This window comes from Eurosta solidaginis, chromosome 1 (assembly GCF_040869045.1).
Source record: "Eurosta solidaginis isolate ZX-2024a chromosome 1, ASM4086904v1, whole genome shotgun sequence".
Classification (NCBI taxonomy): domain Eukaryota; kingdom Metazoa; phylum Arthropoda; class Insecta; order Diptera; family Tephritidae; genus Eurosta; species Eurosta solidaginis.
The window spans coordinates 120,372,291-120,391,222 of record NC_090319.1 but is presented as its reverse complement, the minus strand read 5'-3'; the positions used below and the strand labels follow the sequence as shown (position 1 = coordinate 120,391,222).

The 18,932-nt window shown below is 38.6% G+C and overlaps 1 protein-coding gene across 5 annotated transcripts in view; it reads right to left on the bottom strand.

The window, feature by feature from the left end:
* ctrip (E3 ubiquitin-protein ligase ctrip) overlaps positions 1 to 18,932 on the bottom strand; it is a 244,851-nt gene that overhangs the window by 86,078 nt on the left and 139,841 nt on the right. For 3 of the 5 annotated variants that reach the window (XM_067759758.1, XM_067759756.1, XM_067759757.1), the window contains one exon: positions 14,229 to 16,244. The exons of the other annotated variants lie outside the window; for them this stretch is intronic. In XM_067759758.1, the coding sequence (XP_067615859.1) occupies positions 14,229 to 16,244 (2,016 nt within the window). The remainder of the gene's footprint in view (positions 1 to 14,228; positions 16,245 to 18,932) is intronic. 5 annotated transcript variants of the gene reach the window in all.

Sequence of the window (18,932 nt, the reverse complement as noted above, 5' to 3'; positions counted from 1 at the left end):
TTTAGGCCCACGTGCAGAACAACTGCAGGTTATTTTTTTTTTGGTCAGTGTTAATTTAAAAAATTTTGTCAAAAATATATGAGTTTAACTCCTCATGTCAGCTTAATTAACTCTGAGTTAAAAATTTAATTTGCCGTTCTGCAAGGGGGCCTTAGCCGACTCATTTATACATTTTTGACAGGTTTGGCGTGAACGTGGAGAAGCATTTACTTTTGAATAAACATTTGGTAGTTTTATATACATATGTAACGAATATTCACATTGCTCATATTTATTTCAAGAGGAAAACGATGTGATATGCCCTGGTTTTCCAATTGCCGTCAATTTATACTAACAAGAAATATCCTACGAAATAATGAAAAGTGAGATGCAAAAATTCACTCACATTAATCGCAGTAAAGTTTTACACGAATTAATTTTCAATTTTTCATTTACTTTGACAATTATTTCGAGGACTGGACTGGGCAAGTCGACAGTACTTTTTCTATTCCTTCTAATGCCATCACCATTAATTGGCGATGAAACCACTAAAGCGATTTTGGCCGTTTCAAAAACTCACGCCAGCTATCCCGGTTTCGCGATATGGGCCGCTCAATCTAGACACTCGGTGATGAAAAAGTTACAAGCTGAAAGTGAGTAAAATTGGTTAAATATAATGTATAATATAAAAATAAGTCGGATTTTCCTTCCTGACGCTATAACTCCAGAACGCACGAACCGATTTCCACGGTTTTGCATTCGTTGGAAAGGTCTCGGGCTCTGTGAGGTTTCTAGCAGAAATTCAGGATCGACGCACAGGGTATCGAGATATAGGCCAAAAAGTGGACCCGGGTACCCCTAGAATGTGTTTATAGAATATGGATATGAAATTAAAGCTGTTGATGAGTGCTTTAGTAGAGGGTAACTTTCATGCCCCTGGGTGATTAGGGTCTCGAGATATAGGCCAAAACGTGGACCCGGGTACCCCTAGAATGTGTTTATAGGATATGGACATCAAATGAAAGCTGTTGATGAGAGATTTAGTAGGGGGTAATTTTCATACCCCTGGGTGACTAGGGTGTCAAGGTATAGGCCATTATGGGTATCAAATTGAAGCTGTTGATGGGTGCTTTAGGACAGGGTAGTTTTCATACCTATTCGTGACTAGGGTCTCGAGATATAGGCCAAAACGTGGACCCGGATACACCTAGAATGTGTTTTTACATTATAGGTATCAAATTGAAGCTGCTGATGTGTGCTTTAGTACAGAGTAAGTTTTACACCGCTAGGTGACTAGGGTCTCGGGATATAGGCAAAAACATGGACCCGGGTACCCCTAGAATGTGAGTGTATTATGGATATCAAATGAAAGCTGTTGCTGAGAGCTTTATAGTAATTTTCATTGTGATATTCGATTTAATCGCATCAACCTGGCAAAACTGATAAATATGCATGCGAAGCCGAAATAAGGACATGAATTAATAATACCCACATACCTATTTACATACGTCCTATTCGATTTGCCTGAAATTTGGTATATGTATTTGTATTTACGATGCTCTTTTCCGGGAAGTAGACCAGAGACGGACTGGGACTGGGATTAGGACCAGGACTGGTACTGAGACTCAGAGTGGGACTGGGACTGAGACTCGGAATGGGACTGGAACAAAATACATACCACCATCTGGGACTGGCAATAAGATATGAAGAAGAATGAGAAAAACTTGAGAGAAGAGAAAAGAGAGGAGACTGAGAAAAAGATAGAATGATGGGGATAGATGAAGAGAAAAATACGGAGGGAGGAGTGAATAAAAGGATTAGGAAAAAGTGAAGAGGGGGGGAGGGCAGAGTTAGACGGAAAAAGCTTATTAAAATGTATGCAGATAGGCCAAATTTAGGGCAGAGCAACGTCTGCCGGGTCTGCTAGTTATAAATAAAATTTAGAAACTACTAAGAATGTATTGCAATGTGTGGAAAAAAGTTTGTTCAAGGTCAAAGGTGAACAAAATTAGTTTTCCCCGATTTTCAGCAAAACGATATGTTTTATCTTAAAAATATATATACAAAAACAAGCAAAGAAGGCTAAGTTCGGGTGTAACCGAACATTACATACTCAGTTGAGAGTTTTGGACACAAAATAAGGGAAAATCACCATGTAGGAAAATGAACCTAGGGTAACCCTGGAATGTGTTTGTACGATATGGGTATGAAATGAAAGGTACTAATGGGTACTTTAAAAGGGAGTGGGTCTTAGTTCTATAGGCAGACGCCTTTTCGAGATATCGCAATAAAGGTGGACCAGGGGTGACGCTAGAATGTGTTTGTACGATATGGGTATCAAAATAAAGGTATTAATGAGGGTTTTAAAAGGGAGTGGCCCTTAGTTGTATATGTGAAGGCGTTTTCGAGATATCGACCAAAATGTGGACCAAGGTGACCCAGAACATCATCTGTCGGGTACCGCTAATTTATTTATATATGTAATACCACGAACAGTATTCCTGCCATGACTCCAAGGGCTTTTGATTTCGCCCCGCAGAACTTTTTCATTTTTTATACTTAGAGTGCTTTGCACACATAGTATATTAACTTTGATTGGGTAACGGTTGGTTGTACAGGTATAAAGGAATCGAGATAGATATAGACTTCCATATATCAAAATCATCAGTATCGAAAAAAAATTTGATTGAGCTATGTCCGTCCGTCCGTCTGTCCGTTAACACGATAACTCGAGTAAAAACTGAGATATTTTCACCAAATTTGGCACACGAGCTTATCTTGGCCCAGAATAGGTTGGTATTGAAAATGAGCGAAATCGGATGATAACCACGCCCACTTTTTATATATAACATTTTGGAAAAAAAAGCAGATTATTTAGTAAATAATACACATAGAATGTTGAAATTTGACGTGTGGACTGATATTGAGACTCTTGATAAAAATTAAAAAAAAAATTTTTAAAATGGGCGTGGCACCGCCCACTTGTGATAAAATCAATTTTAAAAATATTACTGATCATAAATCAAAAATCGTTAAACCTATCGTAACAAAATTCGGCAGAGAGGTTGCCTTTACTATAAGGAATGCTTTGAAGAAAAATTAACGAAATCGGTTAAGGACCACGCTCACTTTTAATAAAAGATTTTTAAAAGGGTCGTGGACGAATAAAGTAATCTATATCTTTGCAAAAAAGAGCTTTATATCAATATTATTTCATTTACCAATTGTATTTATACCAATAAATAGGAAAACTTCCAACTTTAGAAAATGGGCGTGGCACCGCCCCTTTTCTGACTACGCACTTTTCTATGTTTCGGGAGCCATAACTCGAAGAAAAATTTACGGATCGTAATAAAATTTAATACACAAATTTTCCCTATAGCAGGAAATATTTCTAGAAAAAATGGACGAGATCGATTAAAGACCACGCCCACTTTTATATAAAAGATTTTTAAAAGGGTCGCAGACGAGAATAATAAGTTATATCTTAGCGAAAAAAGCTTTGTATAAATAGAATTTTACCTCCTAAATTGAATTAAAACATTAAATTGGAAACTAAAATATTTTAAAATGGGTGTGGCACCGCCCCTTTTATAACTAAGCAATTTCCTATGTTTCCGGAACCATAACTCGAAGAAAAGATAACGGATCGTAATAAAATTTGGTACTCAAATTTTCCCTATAGCGGGAAATATTTCTAGAAAAAATGGACGAGGTTGGGTCAAGACCGCGCCCACTTTTATATAAAAGATTTTTAAAAGGGTCGTAGATGAAAATAATAAGCTATAACTTAGCAAAAAATAGTTTTGAATCAATGATATTTCACTTATCAAGTTTTACTGTAAGAGGAAATGGGGAGACATTTTTTTTAAACGCGCGGTGCCACAAGTTATGGAGAAAAGTAATTTATCTGAAATGAAAACAATTGAAGCTCACCCTGAGTAAATACTGTTCGGGTACACACGAACTTCAGACACCTTTACTTGTTCTACTTAATATGGTAGGTGTCACACCCATTTTACAAAGTTTTTTCTAAAGGTATATTTTGCGTCAAAAAACCAATCCAATCACCATGTTTCATCCCTTTTTTCGTATTTGGTACAGAATTATGGATTTTTTTTAATTTTTCGAAAAAGTGGGCGTGGTCATAAGGGGATTTCGCCCATTTTTAATACCAAGATAAAGTGAGTTCAGATAGATAAGTACGTGAACTAAGTTTCGTAAAGATACATATATCGATTTTTGCCCAAGTTATCGTGTTAACGGCCGAGACGGTCGACTGTGTATAAAAACTGGGTGTGGCTTCAATCGCTTTCGCCCTTTTTCACAGAAAATAGTTAACGTCATAGAAGCTATGCCCTTACCAAATTTCACAAGGATTGGTAAATTTTTGTTGGACTTATGGCATTAAAAGTATTCTAGACAAATTAAATGAAAAAGGGCGGACCCACGCCCATTGTGAAATTTTTTCTTATTTTTGTATTTTGTTGCACCATATCATTACAGGAGTTGAATGTTGATATAATTTACTTATATACTGTAAAGATATTCAATTTTTTTGTTAAAATTTTACTTTTAAAATTTTTTTTAAAAAAGTGGGCCGATTTTGCTAATTTTTTTTAGCACACATATAGTAATAGGAGTAACGTTCCTGCCAAATTTCATCATGATATCTTCAACGACTGCCAAATTACAGCTTGCAAAACTTTTAAATTACCTTCTTTTGAACGTGGGCGGTGCCACGCCCATTGCCCAAAATATTACTAATTTTCTATTCTGCGTCATAAGGTGCACCCACGTACCAAGTTTCATCGCTTTATCCGTCTTTGGTAATTAATTATCGCACTTTTTCGGGTTTTCGAAATTTTCGATATCGAAAAAGTAAGCGTGGTTATAGTCCGATTTCGTTCATTTTAAATGGCGATCTATGACGAGTGCCCAGGAACTTACCAAATTTCATTAAGATAACTCAAAATTTACTCAAGTTATCGTGTTTACGGACAGACGGACGGACGGACGGACATGGCTAATGAATTTCTTTGTTCGCCCAGATCATTTAGATATATAGAAGTCTATATCTATCTCGATTAGTTTATGCCGTTACGGGGTACCGTTATGCGAACAAAATTAATATATTCTCTGCTCAACTGAGTATAATTTATAGATCATAAATTTATCCACAAAAAACGTCTAAATGATTTGTTTCCTACGAGCCACAACTGCTGAGATATTACGATCCAAAATTTGTAAGTTTTGATCGTCATAATATACACAGCCAACCTATGAGATACTGTACTTAGCGCCATTCTTTAACGTGGTTTCCCCAGTAGGCACATTCAACGAGTAAACACGAGTTTTCATACAAAGTATAGCTCATCCAGGGTGCTAATCCAGGGTGTTATGCGGACCGTGCCTATTGGATGAATTGCAGCCAATACCCCCTGCAGCCAATACTTCGGCTGTATTTGAACGGAGCCTTCCCCTCGCGAAGTAATGATGGCCTTGCCCTAGCAAGGAGCGCTGTTGTGGCGGATGGTTTTGTCCCCATTTGTATCATAAGTCCGCTGAGCCCGTCTTGTTGGGCAGGCGGTCGCTTAACCAAGATGAACTTTAAAACTCCTAAAGAAGTGCGCTCGGTAAAGGAGCGGTCTACCAGCCCGGACAAAGAACTAACGTTAGAAGGGGAAACGAGTAAGGAGATTAAGAAAACCCTCTCACAATAGCGGGCAGCATTAAGAATTATGCAGCGTTTGGGTCCAGTGATTAGCACAACCAACGACGGGAGAGATCGCATGGCATGGGCCAAAGACACAGTGAAAGAGTATCGAAGACAGTTCACTGACAAAAACTTTGCTACTACCGATCCTCAATTTTGCAACCGCATCTAATAGGAAGAGGCCCCGAGAGGCTGAACCTGAGAAGCATGTTTTTAAGAGGCGGAAGAGGAAGGGAAAATGTTCCAGAACCAGGAGGCGAACTAGCCGGAATGACAGAAATCAGACCTCAAAATCTGCAAAGTGGAATGCCATGTACCTCAAAAGCTGTAATACAGGAAAAGGAAATACGAAATAAAGACGCAAATGCTAATAAGCTAAGGGGAGTTAACAATCAGTATTTATATGCGCCTTAAAAAGAGGAGCCCTCATGACAATAACCCAAATACGCTAAAAGAAAGGGTGATGGAAAACTACCTCGAGAACCTGAAAGTAGCGGCAAATGACTTCGGCATAAGCGCAGTGGCAGAGGTGCGCAAAAAGATCAATGGTGCTGAGAGTTTTAAGAATAACCACAATATAATAAAAACACGAGAGGTAGAAAGAAACCTCGAGGACCTGGAAGTGGAAGGAAAAGATAAACGTAAAGGCGTAGAGTTGGAGGCGCTGGAAGTGGGCAAACCGGTCAATGTTGCTGCGAGTCTAACAAAGACGAACAAAGGATGGAGAACCGGACCTCCAGACACTGGATACAGCGGAAAAAATACATTGCGTGAGTGCAGTGGCGGAGAATTTGGAGAGACAAACAGCTCCATGACACTTCGAGTCTTACATATAAATCTCCAACACAGTAAAGTGGAGTCGAGCGAACTCCTTCTGGCTCTTGGGGAGGGTTCGTTTGATGTGGCGCTGATATAGGAGCCATGGCTCTAATCTGGAGGAATCGTTTCTGGACTCAACGCTCGCGGATTCAGCGTTTATTACGCAAAGGCGGAAAGCAGGGTTGGAGCTGCAGTTATGGTTAGAAAACATCTATACTCATGTATCTTATCTAACATCCGTACCGAAACCTATCGGTGGTCCCGATAGAGGGGAAAAAATAACCGTCCCTTATCATTGCATCCTGCTACATTACCCATAACGTGGAAGACCCACCAGAAGAGTTCAAAAGGCCAGTGAATCAAGAAGGGTGCAGAGGAGGGCTTATCGTAGACGCGGATGGGAATGCGCATCAGAGCATATGGGCAGGAGAAGATATTAACAATAGAGGTGAGTTCCTTTTTTGTTATATACTCTTATTATTACAAGGACTCTTTCCTGACAATTTGTTACAATCTAAGTCCTCAATACATAATCCTTCCAAAGACTTTACTCGACTCTGCGCCACGTATGCTTGTCTCTCCTCGAACTCCAAACTATTTTGATGTCATTTCTACCGGACTGTATGTAATATTTGTTCCAAATATGAGCCAAATTGGACATCATAGGTCGCTTTCTATTGATGTATGTATTATGTGTTCCAAATATGAGCCAAATCGGACCACAAATACTATTTTTTTGAATATCTCGATCCTTGCGCCACCTAGCAGCGATTTTTTTATAGGTCGCTTTCTATTCTTGTATGTATTATGTGTTCCAAATATGAGCCAAATCGGACTGCAAAAACGATTTTTTTGAATATATCGATCCTTGCGCCACCTAGCAGCGATTTTTTCATAGGTCGCTTTCTATTTATGTATGTATCATTTGTTTCAAATATGAACCAAATCGGACCACAAATACGATTTTTTGAAATATTTCGATCCATGCGCCACCTATCGGAGTTTTTTTCTTATTATTGCATTGTCATCGGGTTCTGAACTATATTCCAAGTTTCAAGTTTGTAGCTTATCGGGAATTTCAATTACAAAATTCGTGCCGGCCGGCCGCCCACCCTGTCAAGTCAAGCTAAATAAAACCGTTTAAAAGGATAAGTCCGGAATGTAAAAGCGAATAACGACTTACAGTTTTTATTCATTATTCTGGACTGGAATGCATTGCTTAACAAACTCTGATTTGCCAAACTTTGTTATTCATATTGGTGACACTAGAAGTTTTACAGTAACATCCGTCGGTTTAATGCAAAACTGGAACTGGATTTTTGGGGCTCCGCTTTTTCCTAATATTTATTTATTTATTTACCAAAAGACCCGGCAGACGTTGTTCTGCCCAAAATTTGGCCTATCTGCATACATTTTAACAAGCTTTTTCCGTCTAACTCTGCTCTCCCCCCCTCTTCGCTTTTTCCTAATCCTTTTATTCACTCCTCCCCCCGTCTTTTTCGCTTCATCTATCTCCATCTTCGTCTCATTCTATCTCTTTCTCAATCTCCCTCTTTTATCTCAATTTCTTCTCATTCTTCTGCATCCCTTATTGCCTGTCCCAGAGGGTGGTATTTATTTTATTCCAGTCCCAGTCTCACTCCACTCCGAGTCTCAGTCCCAGTCCTAGTCCTAATCCCAGTCCCAGTCCGTCTCTGGATAATATATTACTCTGTACTAAAGCACTCACCAACAGCTTTCATTTCATATCCATATTGTATAAACACTGTCTAGGCATTCACTGGCCCACGTTTTGGCCTATATCTCGAGACCCTAGTCACCCAGGGGTATGAAAATTACCCTCTACTAAAGCACTCATCAACAGCTTTCATTTGTTATCCATATTCTATAAACACATTCTAGGGGTACTCGGATCCACGTTTCGGCCTATATCTCGAGACCCTGTACAAAATCGACCGCCGCATCTCTTCAAACACCGGCGACCAACTAGCACATATTTTAGCCTTTTTTTTATATATATAGATTTTTATTTTTCACACTTCACTATAATATTAAAACGAAATGCAGATTTTCGTTGCTTTTGAAATTCGACTTAAAAATTGCACATGGAACAACTCAAGACTCTCCTGAATTAAAAAAAATGTTATAGTACCTCTAAATCTCGGGCCCCCTCAGAAACCCCCCTCCCCCACCTACTCGGCGGGCCTGGTGATGTGCTATACTTGATATCATTCGCTATAATATTTTTTATTGATAAGCACGTTGTTTAATTAAACACTAACCAATTACACGGAAGTATATCCGCACCCCTGAAAATGTGAGTGACGGCGCGTATACGTAACATTTTATTATTACGTAGAAACAAATAAAAAAATTTGCAATAAAATAATATTGCGACTATAAACTGAGATATAACCTATCCTATATTTCAAGTTAGATCAAACTACACACGGGGTGCAAAACAAATTCAAAATCGGTTTAGTAGTTTAGGAGTCCATCGCGGTTAAACATAGTGACACGTGATTTTTATATCTAAAGATTTATTTAAAGTCGAAAGCCAACATAGAATGGTCGACTACATGATATAAAAGTTGATATATGAACCGTTTATTTTGAAAGTGGCATAAGTCATTTCATGTCGTTTAGGTTCAGTGATAATTTGTTGGTATCTCTCCTCGCCTCCAGTTTGTTAGAGTCCAATATCCAAAAGATGCAATTCTTATTATTATTTTATAATTGTAGAACCATCTATATATGCATTCGTTCAAAAATAACAATGCATTTAAGATCATGAGTTGGAAATGACTTATGCCACTTTCAAAATAAACGGCTCATATACAACTCAAAAGTTAAAATTTAAATACATCGAAATTTCAACAATGTTATATTAGAACATAATATTATATATAACATTACAATTTAATTTTAGGAAATAATAGTAAGAAATAAGAGCAATAATAATATCTTATACTGGCGGAATGCATCAGATTCCTCTCAGCATGTTTTCGTAATGCACAGGATTCCAATCGACTTGCTGTTGGAATGCAACAAGATTCCAATCAGCCTGTCGTGGGAATGCGGCAGAGCTCCGAGTAGTATAAACTGCACTTTTCTATGTATTGGTACTTTTTGCCTTGTTAAGAGTTTCAAATAATGTTATTGATTAGCTAATTTTATAATGGTGTCAGTGGTTCTCGACTTTTTTGCTAAATTTCGGACTGATTAATCTATACGCATTTAGGTACCTATTTTCTTTCACGTCCGTTATCCTCAAAACACAATTTTTTCCTTTTTTGGAAAAACCTTACGATTACAAGTCTTCCGGACATTAGTAACACATTATTACTTATCACTTCTACAATCATCTTTAGTGATTCAAGCGACTTTAAAATATAAATATTTATTTTTACTGACATAACTGTACACTTTTTATTCATGCTTTTATTCTTCAATACAGCGAAAACTATAAAAACTCTATGGCGAAGAAGCTAATGGAAAACCAGAATAGACCATACTCTCTAATAATGTTTTTCCTATAATGGTTCGACACATACGCTTAGAAAGCTTGTTGTAACTTTTTGCACCGCTTCTTCTATTTTTTGGTCTAATTTGAACGGACCAATAAACAAGGCCACAAGCGCTGATGGATTGCCTCCGGAGCTATTTGAAAACGGCGGCGAGGAGTTGGTAAGGCGCATGCATCAGCTTCTTTGCAAAATATGGTCGGACGAGTGCATGTCCGAAGATTGGAATCTAAGTGTTCTTTGCCCCGTCAACAAGAAAGGGGAACCTGCACACTGCGCCAACTATCGTGGAATCAGCCTTCTAAATATCGCATATAAGGTACTGTTAAATGTATTTGGCGGCCGCCATGGTGTGATGGTAGCGTGCTCCGCCTACCACACCGAAGATCCTGGGTTCACGCCCCGGGCAAAGCAAGATCAAAATTTTAGAAACAAGGTTTTTCAAAGAGAAGGAAATTTTTCTAAGCGGGTCGCCCCTCGGAGGTGTTTGGCAAGCACTCGCGAGTGTTTCTGCCATGAAAAGCTCTCAGTGAAAACCAGTCTGCCTTGCAGATGTCGTTCGGAGTCGTAAAGTCTCTTCTCGGCAAACGAAATTTAAGTAATATTAAACGAATACTAAGTATTTCCATTTCAATGACTTACGGGTTATATATCAGTTTTAAGTAATTTTTGTATACTTGTAGAAGTATGCAAAAGTTAGCGAAGCTTATGGGAAATTTCACATTCCAATTATTTCGCAACTCGACTCTCACACCTGCTCTCTGAGAGCACAACTCATCCTGAAGGAATACAGGAGCTGTGGGAGCATATCTCCAAAGCACTTCGTACTGCCGCCGAGGAAAAAAATGGTTACCGGCGGCTAAGAAAAAACCACTGGTACGATGAAGAATGCCGCGTTGCAGCCGAAAGAAAGGACGCTGCCTACAGGGCTACGTTAAAAGCGAGAGCGACAAGAGGAGTGTGTGAACGCTATTGTGAGAGGAAGCGAGACGCCTTTTCAGGAAGAAAAAAGCAGAAGCAGAAAGGCGTGAGTGCGAGGAGCTTGAGCTGCTAGCCACCAGGAATAACGCCCGAAGATTTTACCAAAAAATACGGCGACAGACGGAAGGTTTTAAGACCGGGGCAAACTCCTGTAGGAACGAAAACGGCGACCTTGTAACTGATGTCCAGAGAGTGCTTAGATTATGGAGGGAACACTTCTCTGCTCTCCTAAATGGAGGCAGCAATTCAGCGCGCAGAGATGAAGAACCCGATCCCGCAATCGATGATGATGGAATATATGTCCCCCCGCCCGATTATGACGAAGTTAGAATAGCAATAACCAGATTGAAAAACAACAAGGCCGTCGGCGCTGATGGATTGCCTGCGGAGCTATTCAAGTACGGCGGCGAGGAGTTGGTAAGGCGCATGCAGCAGCTTCTTAGCAAAATATGGGCGGAAGAGTGCATACCCGACGGTTGGAATCTAAGTGTTCTTTGCCCAGTCCACAAGAAGGGGGATACTGCAAAATGCATCAAATATCGTGGAATCAGCCTTCTTAATATCGCATATAAGGTCATTTCAAGTGTATTGTGCGAAAGATTGAAGCCCACCGTGAACCGGCTGATTGGATCTTATCAGTGCGGCTTCAGACCTGGTAAATCTACCATCGACCAGATTTTCTCAATGCGCCAAATCTTGGAAAAAACCCGTGAAAAGAGAATCGACACACATCACCTCTTCGTCGACTTTAAAGCCGCCTTCGACAGCACGAAAAGGAGCTCCCTATATGATGCTATGTCTGAATGTGGTTTCCCCGTAAAACTTATACGGCTGTGCAAAATGACGTTGAGCAACACCATCAGCTCAGTCAGAATTGGGAAGGACCTCTCCGAGCCGTTCGAAACTAAACGAGGTTTCAGACAGGATGACCCCCTATCGTCCGATTTCTTTAATTTGATGCTGGAGAAAATTATACTAGCTGCAGAACTTAACCGCACTGGAACAATATACTATAAAAGCGTGCAATTACTGGCATATGCTGATGACATTGATAGCATCGGCCTAAACACCCGCGCTGTTAGTTCTGCTTACTCCAAACTGGAAAAAGAAGCGGTAAAGATGGGTTTGATGGTGAATGAGGACAAAACGAAGTACCTGCTGTCATCGAGCAAAGAGTCAGCGCATACGCGCCTTGGCAACCACGCTACTGTTGGCAGCCATAATTTCGAAATATTAAAAGACTTCGTTTATTTGGGAACCAGCATCAACACTAGAAAAAACATCAGCACTGAAATCCAGTGAAGAATCATTCTTGCCAATAAATGCTGTTTTGGACTAGGTAGGCAATTGAAAAGTAAGGTCCTCTCGGCGAACGAAAATCATACTCTACAAGTCACTTATCGTACCCGTCCTGCTATATGGGGCAGAAGCATGGACCATGACAACAGCAGATAAAGCGGCTTTGGGAGTGTTCGAGAGAAAAGTTCTTCGAAAGATTTATGGACCTCTACGCGTTGGTGATGGCGAGTACCGAAGAAGATTTAATGATGAGCTGTACGAGCTATACGCAGACATCAACATAGTCCAGCGAATTAAAACGCAGCGGCTACACTGGCTAGGCCATGTTATGCGAATGAGAGATGATGCTCCGGCCAAGAAAGTGTTTCTATCGGAACCCGACTATGGAATCAGAGGTAGAGGGCGGCCCCCACTCCGTTGGAAGGACCAGGTGGGAAACGATTTAAACTCCCTTGGTGTGACCAATTGGCGCCGGTTGGTGGAGCGAAGGAGCGACTGGCGCGCCTTGTTGGACGGCCATATCCTTTTAGATGGTTAAGCGCCAATTAAGTAAGTAAGTATTTTTTCGTCATTCAAAGGGGTACATTTTTGTGCTTCTAACGATGTACAAATGTAAGTTTTATTGACAGAAATATCTGAGAAACAGTATGAAATAAACCAATCCTTTAACACTTTGAGTAACCATTTTCTTTACTATATTTATTGCAACGAACGATTTCAAAAACAGATAAAATTCATTATTTTATGTCTGCATATGAAATCGTTGAATACACCAACCTAAATTAATCTTTAAAAAATCGTATCTTGGTGGAATCAGAACTGAGTTAAGATTTTCCTCAAACAATCCTTTGTATATACATATATGTATATATGGAAAAAAATAAGTCAAGAAAATTGTTATACAAAATGAATAAGAGATGCAACGATTTAAGTTTTCGATATATTTACTCAGACTTCTCTAACATTTCCAAAAGTTAATTACCAGTTTTTACTTTTTGTTAAACTATCATACCAAAATCTGCGAAAATGCAGTTTCGAAAATCTGTTGGTTAGGGCCTTTGTGAATTAAGCTAACGATGTTATATCTCGCAAATACTATCTTTTATGTATGTATGTAGATATACTGTTACAGTGTACACGCACTGATATAGTTGTAGTAGTAGCAGCAGTAGAAGAGTGGTAAAATTCTTGACTTTAAATAGCTTTTATCAAACACAGATTGCATCTGTAAATTTTTTTATTTACTTTTTATCAAATTGAAGGAAACATTACTTTTATTTATTACTAGATATATGAAATGTATATCCTGTTAGTTCTTTTTTATGAAAACGTTGGAAAAGTTGCCTTAAACTTTTTGCTTTTTTTATTATTTGTATTTAGCTTTTTTTAGCATTTTATTTGTCCATTTTGTCCATCTAGCCTTTTTCTAAAAATATTCTGCCAACACTGCTCCTAGCCGACTAGATTTTCCATACACATTTTTCCGTTCGATAATCGGTACATGAACAAGTTTTATGAGCGCCGATTTTATTTCCTAGACCAAGAACCACCTCTAGGGTGTCATCTCTAGATAGAAGCACGAAATATAAGAGACACGTGAAAATTGTACAGGTAATAATCTAGTTCCAGGATGTGGGACGTTATGTGAACACGTAGATTAACTATTGCGATTGTAGATTAGTACATGTCTAAATTTGGTCTAATATAATTATTTTAATCAAAAATGATATTTGTTAGCCCAAACGGCTTCTATTCGCTGAAGCAGAGAACTACCCTATGATTATTAAACTTAAAACTTAACACACCACACTCTAACCTTGGTTAACGCCTCAAATTGCTACTATTTTGACTTTTGTAATAAAAGAACATTAAAAAAACAGAGCATCTCCATATTAGCTGCACACACTTACCGCTTGCTTTTCTATGCATATTCATATTTAGGTGGCTACTGTTCTTTGCTAAATTGGCGGTGATAATGGTATTGGTCGTAGCTGTTGAGGAAGCGGCAGCCCTCGCAGAGGACGCATCACCAACGAGCGTCGATGACATTTCATTCGAATGCTCATTAGTGGAGCGACAATTATAGAGGACACTAGGTTGAACAATAATACTTCGAGGGTACTCCACATGTTGTTGAGGATGCTGATGTGATGACGTTGATAGATATTGTTGTGACGTAGCTGTGGCAACTGCAACAGCATCGCCTGGCGTTGCTACTGATTTGTTAAAGATATTATGAGGATGTTGTTGTTGAAGCTGATACGACTGATTATAATGGCAATTTGCATTGACTTGAGCATGTGCCGAGATGTATGAATTTTGCTGGTGTTCATATTGATGGTTTACAAAGGCAGTGGGAGGCATTGTTGTTATTGAAGAAACACCAAATCCGCTGTCACCATCTCTGGTTGATGCTAACAATATTGGAGCGGGAGTTACCACAACATTGTGCTCCCGTGGTGCGTTACAAGAGCCACTATTGATACTTCCATCACCGCTATCACTGCTGTGAGAAGTTGCCGAGTTGACGCAAGAACCCGTTTTGCTTCGTGAACTGCGCCTGAGTGGATGGGAAGAGTTTAAAAATGCAGTTCGTGAAGTACTGACTGTTGGGAAGTGCGATTTTGGCACTCCTGAAGAGTAAGCTCTGCGAGGATTATGTCCACAGTTGGGCTGTGTTGGTACTTGTGCGTTCAAATGCGGTATGAAAGGTATGGCAGTAGCCGAACGATCACCAACTAAATTAGCTGCTATACCAATATCAATTTCAGCTGGATGTATTTCATGTTGATAGACGGACGTTGCCACTTCTGTTCTGTGCATGCTAGGTAAAGTTTGAGTGTGGCTTTGTAAATGGGCAAGAGGTGCCGGTAAAGCACGTTGATGTTGTTGATGACGCAAATAGGAATTCGAGTGTTGGTAGCGTCCTCCAGGTTGTGTATGCAATGACGGATGACTAATTTTATGACGCTGTTGAAATTGTTGCGGTAGTGACAGAGGCTGTTCTTGGTGTTGCTGTTGGTGCTGATAAATGACTGGCGTGTCAGTTATGGGGGCTGCACCAGCAACAAGCCCTGTTGGTTTATAATGATTAAAATTTAAATTTAATATTGCTGATGTTGAAGCGGCGCCTGAAGCAACAGCTGTCGTTGTTGCTTCTATTCCACTATTCCTTGGATAAGTTACACGATAATATTGAATGGGCTGTTGCTGTTGTATTTGTGTTGGAAGTTGCGTTCGCACGAATCGCGATTGCAATTGAAATTGTTGTAAGCGCGTCTGGTGTTGTGGCTGGTGATGCTGATGATATTGATGTATATTGCGATTTTGTGATGGCAATTGAGACTGATATTGTGCCTGTGAACTATAATAATGATGCAAATAGAGTGGGTGTGAAGGCTGTTGTTGTAGAACTTGATTATGGGGCAGAACAATATGTGTCACTTGTTGTTCTGGTGGTGAAGTGAAATGTGCACCCAACGTATGCGACAAATTTTGATGGTTTTGCAACTGTTGTTGATGCTCTTGCTGGATCTGTTGTCCAGTTATAACAGCGCCTATACTAGCAGTTGATATAGACACAATATCTGTACCACCGGTAGTTATGGTTGTATTTGTTGAATTACCAGCAACAAAATATGTTCTGCCACTACTGCTGCTCGTCTGTCTTGCCCCAAGATTTGGGGCTATATTGTAACCCGCCGTCGTAGTTGCGTTTGTTGCGGCGGTCTCAGCAGTACAATTTTTAAACTTATTCAGTCGTTTTATTACTATATCTTTGTCGCAGCTAATACTATTACTGCTACCGTTATTAAGTGTACAATTACGCCTCGTTATGTTATTGCTCTTCTTTTTCGTATAGCTGTTGCAGCTCTTCTGTATCCTTTTTATAGGATGTTTACAAACAGCTAAGTTTTTGTGGTTACCTTTGAAATGTGTTGGGGAGGAAGCAAACAGAAGAAAATTCTTGTTGTAGTTGTTGATGTAATTTTTTTTTGTACATTTATTAATAAATTTCATTTTGTTTTCTAAATGTCTTAAGCTTTTTTAACGTTGTAAATAATGCTGGAACTGAAGATAATGAGGGTGTTGTTGGTGACACTGATTTACACAGATCATGAAACAAAGGAACAGGTGATGGTTCATGGCTGGTGTCAGTTATGAATGATAACATCAATCGATGAGTAGGTGGTAATTGCAGCTGCTTCGTGACAACGACGATGATGTTGTTGTTGCTGACACTAGTTTCGAGTCGCAACTTCTATACAACTTAGCTACTGTAGATAATATAATCAATATAGAGTTTGTTTCACTGCGCCTCACGCTCTTCGTTTGCCATTTAATTATGCATATTTTCCGTACTTATTAAAATCATTATACAAAATGTCTTTGCTTGCAAATTCATAAGCTTCAATATCGGCACACATGCATTTAGGTTTATAACAAATACTCGAGTCCAATATCTTGACAACATTGTCGATGGTGATGAAAACAACTGCGACCGCAACAACAACATCATCATCACCATCATCCACAACATTAAGTTATAACTTCTGACGCCAAATGGCTTGTTTTCTGGATAATTTTTTTCCTTATTAAGCTGTTGCAGTTTCTTTAACTTTAAACTTTCACTCAAACAAAAAATTTTAACTAAAAATTTAAATTGATAAAGCATTAATATAACCAAATGCGTCTAAGAAGACCACCAAATAGTAATCTTTTCAACATCTACAACTGCAACATTTACAACAAGAACGTGCAAGTATTATATTGTTTAAATTCTAAAACCAATATCACTATTATTATTACATCAAGGTCCCACTAACGCGAATTCTCTCTCCATTTCAACTCCTCTGTAACATTCCGCTTTTTCTCTCGTCCTTGAAATTAATTTTGGAGCATTTCTTTCTAAATTGCGTTCTACAGATACGATTTAAAAATACGAAGTACATCTTCGTGCTATTTTGTTTTTCAAAGGTATAAAATAATTCAATTGGTTTGTCATCATCGTTGTAGTCATCTGCCAGAACTGCCACAAAAATTTGTAAACCTACAAAACTTTAAAAATGATTCTACCTTTCCTTCTTATGGCCTTTAGTACACAAATGAAGTGAACTTTAACCAAGTTGAATATATATCTACGTAGATAGAGTATCACATTCAAAATCCAGACGAAACGCACAAGAAATTCGAAAACTTTGCAGCCCTCCAATTTTCTCAAATTTATGCTATTTTCTATTAAGTAGGTTTGTTCATTGTAAAAAAATATTTTCCCCTTTTTTTTTTTGTTTTGAACTAAAAAACTTGTTACTTACATTTTGTTAATGACAACAAATCAAAATTTCAGTTTTCTTTTGCATCCATTTAGGCAGGAAAACTTTCGACGTGCATTCTTTGAAAGTAACGCCAACGCCAAAACAAGGCAAGAGTCGAATAAGTTCAGGCCTAAAACTTTTTACCAAGGTCTGACCACTAAGGACGTTAAAAAAAGTTAAATTCGGTATGGCAATATCGGCATTAAACAACCACGTGGGACCACTTAACCATATTAAATTTATTTCTTTATATTTCTATTATTATCGGAAACCCATTTCGTTAAAATGTTGTTTATTGAAAGTAACACAGTACATTCTTAACCCTCTTGCTTAAGTGTTGTTACGTAAGATTGCCACTTATGAAGTTTTTTTCTAATTCTAATCACAAAGGGAAAAATATTACACGGTTAGAAATTTGAGCTTAATTTTAATCCATTAATCGGTTTAAGCAATTTTAAGAACTAAATTGGAAACCTCCCAATTTACTACTATGATTTTTAATATTATCCGATTTTAATTTTAAACATACTTGAACAATAAGCTAAGATCTCAACATTACTTTAAAACCAAGCCAAAAAAGTTTCAGAAATCTAAAATTAGAAATTTGTATACAACACGTCTGGTTTTAAAACAAGCCCCAAGAGTTTAAACTTGGCTGTGACAATTTAAAAATACAAAATTCCATTTGTGAAAAGTACTGCAAGTCACAGATTCTTTTTCGAAAAACTTTGTTATACATATAAGCTGTTATGATATGATTTCTTACAGATATGTGATAGATCAGTTGGTAGAGCAAGCTTCTAGGTCCGTCGCGCGTTGGAGCTCGAAGCTAACTGGTAGAGAACCTCGCTCTAAACCTCCTCAGAGATAAATCGCGCCAAGGTTTTTTTAGCCGCCTTGACTAAGAAAGAACTTTTAGAAATGTTTCATTACCGGTATTCATTACAAATACTCAATCAGAGCATTGATGATATTTCAGTAAAAGGTTCGATACCCAAACTTCGATACGATAAACTCGATAATATTTAGTATTTCGTAACTTTCACTTAAAATTTGGATTTTTTTATATCAGTTTATGCGTAGGCGCCCGCCTATTGAAGTAGAGGAAGAGGGCGGTCACCACTCCGCTGGAAGGACGAAGTTGAAAACGATTTTAACTCACTTGGTGTGACCAATTGGCGCCAGTTGGCAGAGCTAAGAAGCGACTGGCGCACCTTGTTGGACGGCCATAACCGTTTAAAGGTTAAGCGCCAATTAAGTAAGTAAGTAAGCTTATGCGTGTGGTTGTTCCAAATTTAA